At 46.3% G+C, this 16,965-nt stretch overlaps 1 protein-coding gene across 2 annotated transcripts in view; it reads right to left on the bottom strand.

Annotated features, from left to right (window-relative positions):
- Nucleotides 1–16,965, bottom strand: part of NPHS1 (NPHS1 adhesion molecule, nephrin) — a 526,308-nt gene that overhangs the window by 256,434 nt on the left and 252,909 nt on the right. For both annotated transcript variants that reach the window (XM_085615945.1, XM_085615944.1), the window contains exons 4-7: nt 10,086–10,187; nt 5,761–5,958; nt 5,532–5,654; nt 5,000–5,131 (exon numbers count right to left, since the gene is read on the bottom strand). In XM_085615945.1, the coding sequence (XP_085472071.1) occupies nt 5,000–5,131; nt 5,532–5,654; nt 5,761–5,958; nt 10,086–10,182 (550 nt within the window). In that variant the 5' untranslated portion in view covers nt 10,183–10,187. The remainder of the gene's footprint in view (nt 1–4,999; nt 5,132–5,531; nt 5,655–5,760; nt 5,959–10,085; nt 10,188–16,965) is intronic.

The following is a 16,965-nucleotide window of genomic DNA, read 5'->3' as shown; positions in this document are numbered from 1 at the left end:
TAAGGTGAAACGTGTTGGCTGCACATGTTTGGATATATATATTAAAGAAAAGTTCTGCATCAACATTCAAGACTTATGATCATCCGTTTATACTAAATTTACATTTCTGTTGCCTCTCGTTTTGTGAATTCATTGGCTACCTTATGTTCTCTAATCATTATCTCGTAAGCAGACATTTCCTGCACCTCATAGTTTTTTCTCAAGGCACGCTCCTGGCAGCAGCAGGCCTGCCTGTGCAACATCAGTCTGTCTGTGAATCAGATGGGTGAAGGCAATATTCCCCTCGTTTTGACTTCCTGTATGGGAGCTACCATATCCATGGCCCATACAGCCAGGCTGAGAGGTCCTCCACCCCTTTGTCCACGTCCTCCTGAGCAACAAAGGGCTTGCTACTTAACGCACTAGTTAAAGCTTCAGCTGATACCCCCTTCCAATCCTTACTGAGCATCTTGCTGCTGATAAGTGTTTCCCTCCCATGGAGAGGAGGCAATGTGAGTGAGAAGGAGACTGCCGAGTGATCTGGCCAGCTGAGGGGAAGCACAGACTGAAATAACAACCGGGGGTAATTAGAGAAAATACCAAGTGTGTGTCCTGTCACTTGGGTGGAGACCGTGACCAGCTGTGGCAGCCCAAAGCAGGTCAAAGTCTCTTTAACTGCTATAGAATCTCTATTAGCGATAACCTCAAAATGAAAATTAAAGTCCCCTAAAACAGTAATTTTGCCATTTGTCAACAAGGGCTCTATATGGTTCAATTTTGCAATTGGGAAAGAAGTCCTGGGTCCAGGGGGCCATCTAGATTAGAATTCCAAAATAAGAACCAGTAGGAGATATTTGAATCTTAAAATAAAAGGCTTCACACGAACTACTACATAAATTGCCTTCTAGGTTACATTGATACTGTATTTCATAAACCACCTCCTGACCTTCCTACTCTATTCAGTCTGAGGGTTAAGAAGTCTGGAGGAAAAGCATCTACTGGATCAGGGCCTGAGGCATCCTTAGCCCAGGATTCCATGATGAAGACCCAATCAAGATCCTGAGCAGACAGAAATTCTTCAAAATCAACTTTAAGTCTTATCATTGACCTAGCATTGATTAGGAAACCTTTAACTTCGACCTCTGGCCTCACTGTTTCCTCCGGTGTCATGGCTATGTTCACCCTATTCTGTATGTTCCGACTGTGAGCTAGCAGGCAAGTGAGATGCTTTAAAACCACAGGTGTTGCACATGCCAGGTCTTGAGTCACACATTTCGTCAAAGCCAAATGGCATGCATAAAATAGGCTTACCCTCTCACCGTAGCTTCAGTCGTTGTTCTCTAGTGTACACAGTGAGTGGGAGCAATTCTGGACCAGCAGGACCATGGGTCCGGGCGCCGGGTGCAGTCAGGACGCAGGCATGTGCAGACAGGCTTGCCTTTGGCACATCCGCGCACTCATTCCTCTTAAGTAGCAGCTCTACTCAAAACAACTAGACTGCGCTAATTTCCAAAATGTCCCCCTCTGGTCAACCAGGAAGTGGGCAGTGTAAACATTCTCCTCCGTAACAATCAGTTCTATTCGACCGATATGGTCCATATGGATGGATGGATAGATACCTGAATGGATGGGTCAGGATGACAGTCTGTGGTCTCTTTGGTTTCTTCATGGCACTATTGGCCACAATCTACCCAAGGAGACTATCTCAGGGTGTATGGATGATGCCACATGAGGAAGATGTCACATGCGGCATGAGGTTGGGGTTCATGGAGTTTGGCTAGATGTGAGTGTATCTCACGTTGCTCCTGAATCAAGGTCTGGTTAGTGTTGGTACACATATGTAAACTGTTATTTTGTTCCAGCTCTGAAGTGACACCGGTGTTAGGGCTGTTTTACTTTGCTCAGGTCCTCTAAGATTGGGAGAACGCCCAAATGGCAGAAGTAGGGAAGGTGAATACCCCTCATGAGCCACTAGACATAGACACTTGTCCCCAGGGCCAGCGGACCAATCTTGGATGTGCTTTTGTCCCTTATTGAAGACAGCTTCTATATATTTTCCCTCACCATGGTCTGGTGGTGTTGATGCTGCCTTCAGTGTACTCCCCTGCCCCCATATTGGCTACTGGACTCCTAATTCGTTTGGGTTAGACAATCAGGGCATGCATATCAACATAGGTGTATCTTTTATTGTCCACACAGGGGTGCACAGTACCAGCATGGGGATACTGTAGTATTTATTGATCGTCTTTTTGCTTGCAGTGCCTTTCCTTCTTTGTATCAGCTACTGGTAGGCTAGCTCCTTTCCTTCCTAACATCCCCCTTTCCTGCTCCTAATTAATTTTTACTCCATCCCTTCTACCTATGCCAGTTCCATGCCAACAACCTTTCCCCATATGTTGACTCTTTCAGTCGTCTTCGTGCTTCCAGGGCATTCCTGCATCTTTCTACTCCTAAAGTCTCTATGCTCAAGTGCTCTTCCTGCACTAGGCCACTCTCTGCTCAACTCTTTCCTCTTTCATTGTCCTTTCTGCTCAAATATCCTGTCTCGTCTGTGCCACTTCCAGCAGTGTCCCTCCTTGCTCTAAACTCCTTCCTGCTCATCCCCTTCCTGCTGCAAGCTCTTTCTTCTGCAAGACCTTTTCTACTGCAAGAACCATCAGCTCCAAAACCCTTCACTTTATTTTGCGGACTCCTTCTACCTTCAACCAGTCCTCTTCCTAGATCCAGCTAATTCCTGCGCCTGTCTAACCCATCCTAGCTTACTACCCAAGGGTCCGATTCACAAAGGGGCTCAGCACTCGTGGCGTAGGTCCTACAGTCGTGACGCGACCTCAGCAATGAGGAACTGCAATGCGGAGGCCCCTGGGTGGCACTTGTTTTTGTAGTGGCGGTCTACCCCCTGCTATCACCTGCTGTCTCGGGCAGCAAGGCAAACCCCTCCGCTCCTCAATGCGTTTTCAGCGGGGTGGCAAAAGGAAAGGATGTTTGCCAGCACCCCCCACCCCCGGCAAACGCTGAGACCGCCACGGGCCCCCATAGGGCTAGCTACACCACTGGAAACCTCTCACCACTGCGGCCCTCCGCCATGAGTGCAGAGGTCCTTTGTGAATCAGTCCCTAAATGTTTTCGCTTTCTGCTCCACTCCCTATTCTACCCAGCCCTTCTGCATCCCATTCCTTCCTGTGCAACCCTCTTCTCTTCCTGCTCCAGTCCTCTTTTTACCCATCACTTCCTCCTCCCATTGCTTCCTACCTGAGCCTCTTCTCATTCTGCTCCAGGCTCTCCCACTGCTACTGCCTGACCTAGCCTCTTCTTGTTTTGCTCCATGCTCCAGCTTTCTCTTGTGGGTCATTTCTGTCACCTGCCAGGGAGAGACAGTGCATTGGGGGTGGGGGGGAGCATGTGTTGTTGATGGCTGAGAGGGGTAATGGGATCAGATGCCGCTTAGTAAGCTAATTTGCGTGACCATCTTTTTACATGCTGTAATGCGGTAATGTGACTTAAAATGCGTTAGTGTAACGCGAGATGTATGACACTTGGCAGGGCTGGATGCCATGGAGCTGGAAGCAGTGAGCTCCAGGGATACTGGCCGCTAGAGACCAAGGATGGAGCGGCGCCTGCACTCTGTATTATTTCCTGGTTGAGTGAAGCGGGGCTCTCCATGGGTAGGGATTATGCTATTTGGCTGGGGGTGGCGCTGCTGTCCCATGCAGAAAGGCCAAAACAGGAGGTAAGAGGGGCATTTTTAAAATCCATAGTGAGGCAATAGTATGTTGGATTCCTTCCCTTCTCTGTCCTGTATCTCTGGCATGTCCGGAATGGGGTCTTCCTCCAGTTTTACTGGCATTGAGAGACCTGCCTTTTGAGTCTATCCCCTCCATTGATAGCCATACTCTCACCGTGAAAGTATTCTTTCTAGCGGCCATTACTTTGGCCATGAGGTTGGGGGAACTGGCTGCGCTGTCCCGTAGGACCCCGTCCCTGAAGGTCATTGAGGATAGGGTGGTTTTGAGACCAGGTCTGGGATTTATTCCCATGGTGAACGCTTGGTTCCATTCCCAAATGGAGGTTGTTTTGACGTTTGTTTGTCCAGTTCCTCAGTCTCTGGGCGAGGTTAGTCTTCAATCTGTGGATGTTCATTGGGCATTTCTAGTACATCTGCAGAGAGTAGAAATTTCAGGCAGGACTCTTCTTTATATTTAAATGTTGTTCCTGCCAGAAAACCATCCACTTAAACTTTAAGCAGGTGGATTCCTTCTTTGATTTGTTTGGTCGATGCTCAGTATAGGGTGCCTTCACCTTTAGGGGTACAGAACATGTCGACTCGAGGTATGTCGGCTTCGCTTGCTGAGTGTTAAGGAGCTTTCCTGTCTGAGATTTGTAGGGCAGCCACGTGGGCGATCCCAAATACTTTTATCAAACGCTACGGGGTCTCACATGCTCCTGCAGTGGAAGATCTCTGTGGTTCAAAGGCGCTGTCTACGGTGAAGTAACCGGTGTCTACAATATGGCAATATATAATATTGTTTCTGCAATCAACACAGTTGTCCTGGCTTTCTTTTAGCTTGGGTACTTCTCAACTACGTAAGGGATCTAAATAAGAGAGGCGAGGGGGTAATGCTTGTATTACTCAACGGTAATTTAATTACTCCGAGTCCAACTCTTGCTTCAATTCCTTAATCCCTCCATCCTACCCTGAATGACCAGGCTCACTGTAGGTTAATGAGCTTAATAACTAAACAGGAAGTGAGGACGTGGGGAGGACTTTTATGCTAGAGAAGGGTGTCAGGAGAGGCATGGAGGCCTCAACTACGAAAGGAATCTAAGCTAGAGATGGAGTCGAAGTAATGCAATTACTGGTAAGTACTCAATGCTTTCTATTGCTCCTCTAAGTCTCATCTAGATGTTTGGCTCTTTGGTACCCAGGTCCCTACTGCCTCTGGCCATTGTCTTCAAGTCTCCTGGCTCTCTCAGCACCAACTCATTCTCTTAACCCCAGTCACTGTATGTCCTCACTCACTCTTGGCAAAGGTGATCTCAGCAGCAGGTTTAGCATCCAAGGCGTTGCAGGTCACGGTGTATTCCAGTCCAGCCACCCAGGTCACGGTGCTGTCCGCCTGGTACTCCTTCAGCAATGGCGTCTTGGGAGGGACTGCCAAAAAGAGAGAAAAAATGTGCAGTGTGCTTTAAGAAACAGCACACATCCTCTTCCCCACCCAAATATGGAAAGGAAAGAAAGGGGGCAGAGTTGTGAGGCAGAGATGGTAGGAAAAAGGGGTTCAATAACAATGAGAGGAGGCAGGTAGGCAGGATGAAAGCAAGAGAATGAATGAAAAGACAATAAATACTCAGGACTACACTGGGGAATTTAACGGGTGATGGAAATGACAGAGGATTGGGTCTGTAAGGTAGCTAGGAAAGAAGAAAAGGCATAGGAAGAAGCAACTATGGCGCTTTACAGGGAAGGAGTGAACAAGAGTCCTTTAAAGGCATGACCAGCATTGATAATCAAAGGGACTCTAGACACTATGGTGGAAGACCACATTACTCACTGAGCACGTCCAGGAGGGCTGTGCGAGAGATAATCCCATAGCTTGTCTCTGAACGTCCAACCTGGCACTCGTATGCCGCGTCGTCCTGCAGTTCACAGCTGGTGATCTGCAAATGGTGCTCTCCTGGCGATGAGATGGGGACAGGTCAACAGCATGCCTGCGAACCAAAGGCTAACGCCCTTGGACATCTACTTCTTCAGAAAAAAAGACCTAAATGCTATTTTCTTACCTTTGGTGGGGTCTCCAAACATGGTGTATCGAGGAAAGCCAGGTATCACCCTCTCGGGGCCAAGCAAGAGTCCATTCTTCACCCACTGGACAGACCCAGACGGGTTCTCCACCTCGCACTGCAAGATGGCGACACTTCCTGCCACCGCAGTGATGTTATTTGGCTGGATTCGGAAGGCCTGCTGCTGGCACCAGAAACCTGTGCAGCAAGAAATTAATATTTGCATGTTTGCATGGAAGGTTGGCTGATAGATATCTGGGTTTGTGTCGTTTGATGGTGGAAGGAGAGACAGTAAAGCATTTAGGGCCCCATATCAAACAATTTTGCATTTGCAAACAGTGCGAATCGGTAATTTTGGCCATTTGCGAATGCAAAGTAGACTTTCAAGATGTATAAAAAGTCTTTGGAGACGCAATTTTAGCTAACTGCTAAAATAGCCATTACCTAAAATTGTGACTACAAATAAGGAATAGCAATTAGCGATTTCCTTAGCCCCTGTACCAAGAATTTTATAAATGCAAACTGTGGATTTAGGAAAATGGTATTACCATTGACTCCAAGTCGATAGTAACCATGTGCAAATTTTTAAAAATGCACAAAAATGCCATGTAGCGTACACCTGCATATTTTTATTTTGCGCCCCTGGGCACCCTTGGTTTTGCATTATCTAATTTGTGATTACCAATTAGGTCATTACAAATTAGTTAATGCAAAACCATGCGCACCTATGGGTCTTTAGGCCCATCACCTATTTACCTACTCAATATTTGGTAATATTAAGGAATCCCTAAATCTTTGGCGATTCCTTACATACATAGCATTTTGCGATACCAAATAGCGATTCGTTAAAACTCACAAAATGCTTTTTTGATATATGTGGCCCATAGACACACGGACAAATTACACAATAGTAACTGGTAGTGTATGTGTAGGTGATTCTCAAGAATAAGAATAATTTATGATGAACTAAAAATAGAGCATAGTTACATAACATGGATGACCAGATGAAAGAATGAGTGAACGAGTGAGTATTACATTGTATATTACAGCAAATCTTTACAACTCTGCTTCTTTCCTCAACTCTCCAGCATGTGAATCAAAGACATAGTTAGTTGGAGGGATATGATGAATGCATAAATGAAGCATGGGAGATATGATCGATGGGCTCCTAAGGGTTAGAAGAGTGATCGATGACTGAGATGAACGTTTGGATCAGCCTGGGAGGGATGTTGGGTGGAAGGAAGATCTATATATGAGGATGAGGCTGAGACATGGTTTGGCTGAGACTGATGGTCATTGGAGCTGGGAAGTGGAGTGTTTCTATGAGGACAGTCCGGATGAGATGGCTATAGTAAGTAGATATATATAGGTCTTCATACCACACTTCTGTCCTTTGAAAGTGCCGTAAATAACAGGTTTTACTACCGTCCAATTTGTGGTACTCAAGTTACTACCTCCTGAAGGTTGGGAAGGGGAGTTGGACTGGCTGGGAATCAAACTTGTGACCTTCAGAGAATCGCATTTGTCAGCAGCGAGTGTTCACCGACCTGAGCTATTCAACCAGCTCAGAAGGTTTGTGAGATGGAGGTTTAAACAAGTCAATGTGGCTGCAACGATTGTTGAATAAGCAGTTCAGAGCAGATGTGTGAACTAAAGTGTTGGATGACATGTTATGCAGATTTGTTGAGCGCTCTATCACCAGGGAGGGGGTCCAGGGACTGAGCAGGTGTGAGTCCAACCACACTCAGGATCTAGTGCGACTACTAAAAAGACAGGTCTTCAGCTCCTTGTGGAATAATGGGATGTTGTGGAAGTCGGAGGGTAGGGTGGAAGAGCATAGATGAGTGAAGGAGGAACAGTGCAGGATTGAAGACATAGGCAACTGGTTTCAGTGGAGAAAGGTTGTGTGCCCAAGGGACGGATGAGCGGACAGAGGTCATCTTGCTGGATGATGGAAGCACTCAGTGTTGGAATGGAATGCCAAGTGCATGGCTCTGGAAAGCCATATTGGCCTGTCCTGTGGTGTTCTCCTGTAGTGGAGAGGGAGGCCTTCAACCTGTTCCACTCAGGGGGAGTTGCCCGCTGGCCTCCTCATGTAAAAGGTCTGCCAAGTGTCCCCCAGCTGAGGTCTCTTTACCTTCATATAAGTAGGTCAGATAAATACTGAGGGCCATATGCTCGTGCATGTTGCGGTTGAGTGAGAGGTTTCTAAACATGTCTGAAATAGTGCATGGTGGAGGAATGTTCTCTGCTGATCTGGGAGCCAACTCTTTTACGTTCCTTTCTTCCTGCCCAGTATAGTATTTGTGTTGCTAGGGGTGGAAGGCCATTAACCTCTGTAGTTGTGCAAAGCTTCTACCACAGAGATGCCAGCTTTTCCCCTTCTTTCTGCCACAATCTGCATCTTTGGATTGTGTGGCATACAACGTGGAGCCAAGTAAACTTTATACTTGTGCCACGCTAAATATTCCATCAGTGCCTTGAGCATTATCTCAGTTTGAATCCCTAGCCTGGAAAGTTGGTAAGTAGGGTACCTGGGGATCTTGCGCTGAATTGGGATCTGTTTATGGCACCCTACTAGGTTGCACGGTTCTGGAGATTCGCCTTTGAGCCCTCAGTCTGTTGTGTTAGGCTTTGTTGGGCACAATCAAAGCCCCTCTCCTAGAGGCACTGATACCACCACAAACCTCCAGCCACAATAAGCAGGACCTGAGGCATAAAACTTTGACTTTCGTTAGTACTGGGATTCTGGTCGACATGCACCAGGGCCAGCTGTGCCCCCCTCCCCCCGCCCCCCGGCTCCCCCGACTAGCAGGTGAGCCAGTGAACATTGGTGGATTGTGTCCAACCACTCGGCACTAGACATGGCCCCAGCTCGTGTAAGTGACCACTGTTTGTCAGGCTTGGGTGCACACGTCAGACCTTTCGAGGGGGTTCCTGGGCATTGCTTGGTCCTGATCAGTTTTGAGGAAGAGACACCAAGCTCATGAAAACTTCCAGTTCCAGCAAGCTGCATTCTATAAATTATATCTTCACCAGCAGCCCAAATCTTGGCAGTGAAACATTTTAACTTTGAAAAGTAGCCACCAAAACTGGTAGCACTTTGAATTGCAACAAGTGAGTTATTTAAATTTGTGTTGCTCTTTTGGCTTCCACAATTTTGGAGGCTTCACAGAACTAATGGATACTGTTCTCCATAGTTACCCCCCCCCCCCATTCCCTTATTATTAAATCTTCTTTCATCACTTAGGGCTTGAGCACTTTATTAGCATTTGGTATCCCGCCTGTGGCCAGAAAGGGGCTATAGAGATATGGTTTTCTTTTTTATCATCATTTTATGTACAATTCCATTTTACTGTGTATTTTGAAGTACGCTTCTTTCTATAAAGTACAGCTATCAAGGGGTGTTCTGTTTTACTATGCACTGAGTGTCTCCCCCACCACACCTCCTTGAGTTACCCTTGGGCCTCTCTGCCTCACCATCCTGAGAGAGTCAAGTGCTGAAGAGGAGCACTTGGGTCTCCAGTCTGGGGTCCAATAGGACAGTGGTCCCCGGACACCAGTGGTAAACTGCGCCAGTTGTTGCGACTGAGGTCCAGTCACCCTCCTGGGACTCCACGAGTGACTTCACTGGAAGTTTTTGGGTTCATAATCCAACCCCAGGTTTTGCTTGGAAGAACTGGTTGTATTCCTACCGCTAGGTTGGACACTGCATGAACTGAAGGGTTTGATGAACGAAATGTGCTTAGAAGAGCATTCTGTTGAAGGTAATAAACTGTACTCAATTTGTTCACAGGAAGGCTGGAAATATTGACAAATCTCTAAAGGTTGTTGTATGGGAGAGTTCTTTGAAAAAGGGCAGGTCAGATAGTTGTCAGGGGTAGGTGATGTGGGTGAAATAGGTTGAAATTTGGATGAAGTGGTTAGGGGCCTACTGGCAGCTGAAAATGCAGATGGATGAAGCAATAGGTGAATGCTTGAAGCTCAGAAGAGCGAAGGGTTGGATGGGTAGGCAGGGCGGAGGACAGTGTGTGCTGGCAGGGGGAGTGGGATAATGGATTAATCCAACATGGGCACTGGGTGCAAGGATCTGATCAGTGTATTAGGCTAAGAACGCTTTGATTGATGGAGCGAAGAACGCTTAATTTACTTTGTGGTGGAGCATGTGAGTATAGTGGTATTTATAAAGTTAACGATGAAATTAGAAAATTAATAATGAAATATTTGTTGCTTGTTGAGCGATTTCTACCAACCTTAGAAGGAGGCACATTTTTAGGAAACAATGCTGGAATGTTTGCAATGCATTTCCTTTGCAGAAACCTCACCTTTGAACCATAAGCAAAGCAGGATCGTGAGGAGAGACGCAGACTCCTGTCTCAAAGCCCATTGGATCTTGAAGCCCATTCTACGGCCTGGGAACATGAGACCTGTCAGGGTTAAAAGCAGATAAAGGCCTGTTGACAAGATCCAGCGAAGGGGGAAGACAGCATCAGGTACTGGTACAGGAGAATAGATAATACATGTCAGGGCTGTGTACATGCGAGAATCACAGCCGCTCAACACTTATGGCTTGTGTACAGGAGACAAGCGTCAGGGTTGATGCAGCTTAAAACAAGTAAAAGGACAAGGAATGAGTGAAGGAGCTGAAGGTATCAGTACATTATACAAGAGGTGGTTCTAAACAGCGTAAGGCAAGCATAAAGGTAATAGTTAAAATTGCTCAATGCCTCGATCCACACTACAGGATAAAGTTGAATACAGCTTCCGGCCTGCTTACATACTAAAATATATGGGATTACAAGGAGCTTTAGACCAGTGTGCACAATACACACTGGGGGTGGGCGAGTGAAGCAGTTTCAGACCTGTGCACTTTAGAAGGTAGGACACAAATGAAGCTTCATGAGTATGATGGACTTCCCTCTGCACTGCAAAATGCAAAACGGAAACATTTCTCCCCGGAGCAGATGCACCTGTTCATCAGACTACACTGTGGACATGACACTGATGTAAGAATGTTACATTGAGAAGAGGAGAATATAATACCACAACACTAACGTTAGTGCTAATTTCTTTTTAGGTCTCGCCTGTGTTGCAGCGCATGCGCTGCACGCTTATTAGGTCTCGCCTGCGTTGCAGCACATGCGCTGTCGCTTACGAGATCTATAGTCCTTGGTTTTCTGTCGGGTTTCTTTGGAAGTGGGGTTGGTAACCGCTCTGTCTTCCTTAGGCAACGCCCACTCACCTAGCATTGCAGCTCATGCGTGCAGAGTCTCTTCACGTTGTGTCCTTGCCTCATGCTCGAGCCCCCCTTCTCTGAGAGGCTGGCGTTGTGTCGGTTTTATTTTGGTTTCATATCCCTGCAGACGTTCAACGCAGTTTCGTTCTGCAAACATCACTTCGGGTTTCAATCTTTCCCATAATGTAATCAATTTGAGCCGGGGAGGCTTGTGTAGCGATCACTGGCAAAGTAACAAGGCACGGAATGCGATATACGCATTCCCGTGTTAGGATTGCCAAACAAGAGCCAAGAGGCAGTGAGCAGGGCGGCGCGACACCGTCTAGGGGCCCTCGAGGCGCTGGGAACTACAACTCCCAGCGGCCCAACGGCCGGAGAACCGGAAACGGATACACGCCTCACGGCTTGTACGGACGCTACAAAGCCCCGCCTCTGTTACAGCGCGGGGCTTTGCAATCGCCTTCAAGCTTGAGCCCCGAACGGAATTCCTTCGCTGATCCTGTTTGTTTGAAGACCCCAGAAGCCGCAGTCCAGATACCGCTGTTCTCTGCTAACTGCCACGAAACGGTATTACGCTCGTAGGTAAGCTTCCTGCATTACCACGCAGACCTCACCTTCGGCGCTCCGCAGAGCGAACCAGGGATTTGACTCTCATAGCTCCGCCTCATCCTCAAGTTGCGTGGCATTGAGGAAAACCAGAATAGACTCTCTCTCATCTTCCCAGTAAGGGCACTTGCTGGAGAAGAGTTCCAGAGTGCTTTACCTACTTCAGAACCAGGACTCTCGGTGTCCCAGAGCTAGGCAGAGCGGAAGGTGCTCCCCGCAGGACTGCTGTAGCTCCGTGAGACGCTCCCTGTTGGACACAGCTGAAGCTCCGGATTTTCCTGTGATTATTGAGTATTTGCCATTCAGGTATTTAGGTGGGACCATTAACTTTCCTGGTGCGCAGGTGCGCTCACTTTAAGGGTTTTCCTTTTTGGTTTATTCGTTTACTAGTACTTGTACTTGTTTATCTCTGCTGCCGTTATAACGTACTTTGGTTCTTGATCCTGCTGAGGTGCAGCAACCGCCAAACAACTTATTAAGGTTGCCCTGGTCCTCAGTGCCTCATTACAGAGCCTACTATGGTGTCCTCAGTAAGTAAGAAGCAGGTGTATGGGTAGTAGTCATATCTAGGAAAGCTACTGTACTGTCTCTCCCTAACCCCGTGATTCCTCTCTCCTGTGTGCATACAGTCCTGCTCTCAAGATCTCTACACGTCCCACAACACGCTAGAGGGTGAACAGGAGAAGTAGGACACCGTTTGGCAGCCACGTTTATTGTTTTCTCCACTTCCCTTTTCCCCGAGGCGTAGTGTCGCATAGCAGCATTAGAGTTGCTCTATTCGGTACTACGCTCTGGGGAATAGAGAGGCCATTCTGCAAGCCGTTGTTCCCGCTGACGATCTTCAGAGGTTAGTGGCTTTGTTACATTTTGTGAGCCACTGACATCCGACAGCTTATTTATGTTGACCCGAGTCTTGTGTATGGTTGCCATAGTAATAGCTCTAAACCTCGGACTCCGATAGATAGAGGACCAGTTTGTGCCCGGGCTCCGAGCGACACCTGGCAAGAGAGCTCCACACAACAATAGATTTTTGCATGGCAGAGGTCCACATTTCCAGGCAATAACCCGATGTGCTGCCGGAAGAGACTTCTTCAGCAACAGACTCGTTACGGACGAATCCACATTACAGATACAGTACTCTGACTACTCCCACCGCAGAGACAGCAACAGTCAGTGACCCCAGACAAATAGGCCAACCTCGCAGATACTACACCCCACCATTACAGACCCCCTACAACAACAGGGCTGTTATACTAAAAGAGGCACCCCCCACACCCAGACAGCCAGCAACAAGAAAAGCCTTCACCTTCTCTATTAATCATCCACTAGGGGGAGCAAAAACAACCCATGGCCACTCGCCCCTTCCACCAAACAGCAAGACACTTACTTATCCAAGACACACAGTAGGGACCACCGAAACACCCACTTGTACTTCACAACAAGAGATTCACTACCTAAATAGTGCAGAGGCCGCTAATCCTCACCCTTCTCAGCAGCCCCAAATCAGCAGACTTACCCCATACATAGCAGCACCAACCACACCTTCCTAAATCACAAGTGACTCACCGCCAAGATAGTGCAGTAGCCATCACACCGAACTCTCCCTACCCAAAATGGCATTTTTCGGTATTACAACCCTCGGCTACCAAGAGCCTTTCCAAGCCAGAAGACTGGCCTCGACAACAGGTGAGGGATGGCTACTGACTAGGGCTATCAATGTGGAGCTGTGTCCAAGTGGCTGTGCTCTATGTAGGTGAGTGCACCCTAAATGTGCATTCAGGGGGTCACGTGTAAGGTTCTCCGGTGCTGTGGGTGCTTCATGGGTCTGAAGGGAGTCATGGGTCATTGTGTACTGTGCCTCCCTGCCCACGAGAGTGGCACTTTAGAGAAGAGGGGGAATCAGACGTGGTGTTCCATTGTGTGGCGGTATATCGAAAGTGAATAATGCCTCTCATGGATGTTAAGTCTATGCAGAGGTAGTTCTTAGACAGAGGCACTGAAATTATGCGACAGGGGACGATCAAATTATGCAGCAGGGTTGGCTAAATTATATAGCGTATTGTATTGTGTGTTGTGACAGTACTACTGCATTTTTTTGTCTTTTTTCACGTTAACACTGTCTGGGAAAAGGTTCCATCTCATTAGTAACAGTTTAACACTGAAATACAGCAATAAGGAACTGAAGGGTAATGAGTCTACTTTTGCGAAAGGCCTTCCACTACACTGCAATACACTTTGCTACATTTTTATTAACTTTTGATCCGTATGAGTTAAAAAAAAAAATCTTCAAATTATGCTGCAGTCGATACATTATGTGGCAAATGCAGAAAATCCATAATCAGGCGAAAAACACCACAGGCGCAAAATCATAATTCCAGTGGTCCTGCTCATAGATATCGAGAAACCAATGAGGGTGGGTGAGAGTTTCAGGGTATGAAATGTGGCAACTGAAATCCAATTGACAGTTTAACCACTGGGACAGTCCCCATAGCTCCTCTCACATGGGGCTCAGTTCATAAAAGTATTTGCACATCTGCACCAAATGCTCAAATACCATTATTTACTTGTGCAAATTCACGTCAATAATAAAAACAAGCATTTGCATAGCAATAGGTCTCGCATTTACACAAGTTTGAGCTATTGGCATTGTAAATAACAATGCCTTTTTTTTATATTTTGTTTTTTAAAACATAAATAAAAGGCATTGTCATTTACAATGCCAATAGCTTAAACTCGCGTAAATGCGAGACCTATTGCATTGCAAATGCTTGTTCATCAAAGTGAATGTGAGATTCTGGATTATCTACTGAGGGGAGGACAAGGTATGGACTTCCACAAAATTAGTAATCCAGAGCCACTTTAGGTAAATCCAGATCGGCTGAGAAAACCTGGGTTTAGTCCTAGTAAAAATGGCACAAAGCAGCAGACCTTGCTTCAGAGAATGTCATGAGTGCACTTTTGCTGCACCAAATCAATATTAAAGTCAAGTAATCAATCGTAAAATTCTCAAACCAATTTAGAAAAGTGAATAATTAATGAAATTACAACAAGATCAAAGCAAGTAAAATTGGATAAATGAATGAAGGTAGCGAAGATTACGTGAAAAACACTTACGAAGATATAATAGAGTGTAATGTCAGTTATTCTATGTGCATTACTAAAAACAGCCACCAGAGACCGCTCTGCACTAAAAAATAGACATTATGTTAACTGCACACTGCTTGAGTACCACCTGAGCAGTTACCATGTCGCTGTTACAGTGGCATAACACAAAACAAGCATTTGCAAATTTATTTATTTGTTTATGGATTTTTATACAGCGTGGACTTCACCCAAAGGTGTCAGAGCGCTTCACAATAGGACCAGTTACGTTACATGAGGAAAATGTTACAAATGTACATTTTACAGAAGCAAATGAGATACAAGAAGAAGTATTATACAGCAATAGATGGCAGTCACTCAAAAACACACTAGGATCACGCTTGCTTAGGCATAGAATACAAATAAACAATAGTGAAAGAATTTATTTGAGGGACTTGAAAGGGTGTGTATTAATTCTGAAATGTCATTGGAAGAGAAGACATTTAAGGTCAGTTTTGAAGGTCCGGGTAGAGGTGGTGGTGCGGAGCTGCGGCGGAAGCGAGTTCCATATTCTCACCTCATTGCCTGAGAAGGATTGAGCCTTCAATCTCTCCCTTTTGAAAGTGGGAGGCTCAAGAAGTAATGTTTCCGCATTACGAGACGGTCTAGAGCCTCCAGAGATTTTCAGTTTATTCGCCAGGTAGCGAGGGGAGGAGGTGTGCAAGGCTTTGTGGGTGATACAAGCCTTCTTGTAGATTGATCTTGCCTCGATGGGAAGCCAACGGAGGGAGGACAAAATGGGTGTGATGTGGTCACTTCTTTTGGCCCCAAATATAAAACGAGCCTCTGAATGGAGAACGGATTTAAGAGGGAAAAGGTGGGATTTGGGGAGGCCAGTAAGAAGAGAATTGCAGTAGTCCAATCTAGAAAGAACCAGCAATTGAACCAAGGTTTTAAGGTCTTGCTCCGGGAAGAAGCGTCGAATCCCCCACAGAAGGGGCAGTTGGTATCGAGCATTCTTTGCAATGGAGTCGATGTGGGAGAGTAGATTAAGCCTTTTGTCGATTAAGACACCAAGGGATTTTGCTCTGTCGACAACGATAGGTTTAGAGTTAAGTAGATTCAGCTGATCCGTCCAAGATTGAACAGGAGGAGGAGAGAGAGAGGTTGAGAGGTTGAGAGGAGGAGGAATTCTGTTTTGGAGGGATTCAGAATGAGTTGATGAGTTAGCATCCAGTTTTGAATAGAGTGGAGAATAGAGTTGAGGATTGAGAGATCGTGTGTGGAGGACACCTTAAGGTAGATTTAGGTGTCATCCGTGTAGAGATGGTAGAGGATCCCAGATTTACTTAGGAGATTTCCCAATGGTTCCAAATAGAGATTGAACAATGTGGGTGCAAGGATAGAGCCTTGAGGGACACCTTGCCCTACCGCCTATGAAGATGAAAGACTGTTCCCTATTTTGACCATTTGGCATCTGTCCGAAAGGAAAGAGGCAAACCATTTAAGCACTGCGCCTTCCAAACCCATTCTCTTTTGAAGAGTGTTAAGGAGAGTGTTGTGATTGACCGTGTAAAAGGCTGCAGAAAGATCTAGAATAATCAGAAGACAAGACTCTCCTGAATCGAGTATACGCAGCGCATCATCAATCACTTGCAGCACGGCTGTTTCCGTGTTGCAGTTTTGAATTAAACCAGACTGGAAATTGTCAAGATCATTGTCCTTGATATGACAGGAAATTTGTTTCGCTACACATCTTTCTTTGATTTTCGCAAGAAAAGGAAGGTTAGTGATTGGGTGAAAGTTGTTGAGGTCGTTCGCATCAGCGGTGGGTTTTTTAAGAAGAGGGGTAACCTGTCCTGTTTTAAAAGTAACAGGGAGTGAGCCTTGACTGACGGAGAGGTTAATCAGACTGGTCCAATAAGAAAGAGTATGGGTGTAGAAGTCAATGGCAATGTCACTAGGGATGGGGTCAAGAGAATGGTTGGAGGGCTTTGTTTCAAGGATGCATTTGAGGAGGGCATCTTCAGAGATGGTGCCGAAGTTCTGCAAAATGACTAAGGATTTACGCTCCTCTAGAAGGGTAGGATGACTGACCTGATCCACCAATGATTTCACTTTTTCGTTAAAGAATATAGCGAAATCCGCTGCTTTCTTTGGAGAATCCTCCGGCTTGGAGGTTGAAGGAGAGCAGTTTGGATTTTTGATGAGGTCGAATCGTTTTTTGGGTCTGTTTTTGGCTGAGTCGAGGAGAGTTCTGAAGTGAGATGCTTTTTCAAGGA

The sequence above is a fragment of the Triturus cristatus genome, chromosome 7 (genome assembly GCF_964204655.1).
Source record: "Triturus cristatus chromosome 7, aTriCri1.1, whole genome shotgun sequence".
Taxonomy (NCBI): Eukaryota; Metazoa; Chordata; class Amphibia; order Caudata; family Salamandridae; genus Triturus; species Triturus cristatus.
Note: the sequence above shows the minus strand (reverse complement) of the source record. Positions and strands in the feature narration are given on the sequence as shown.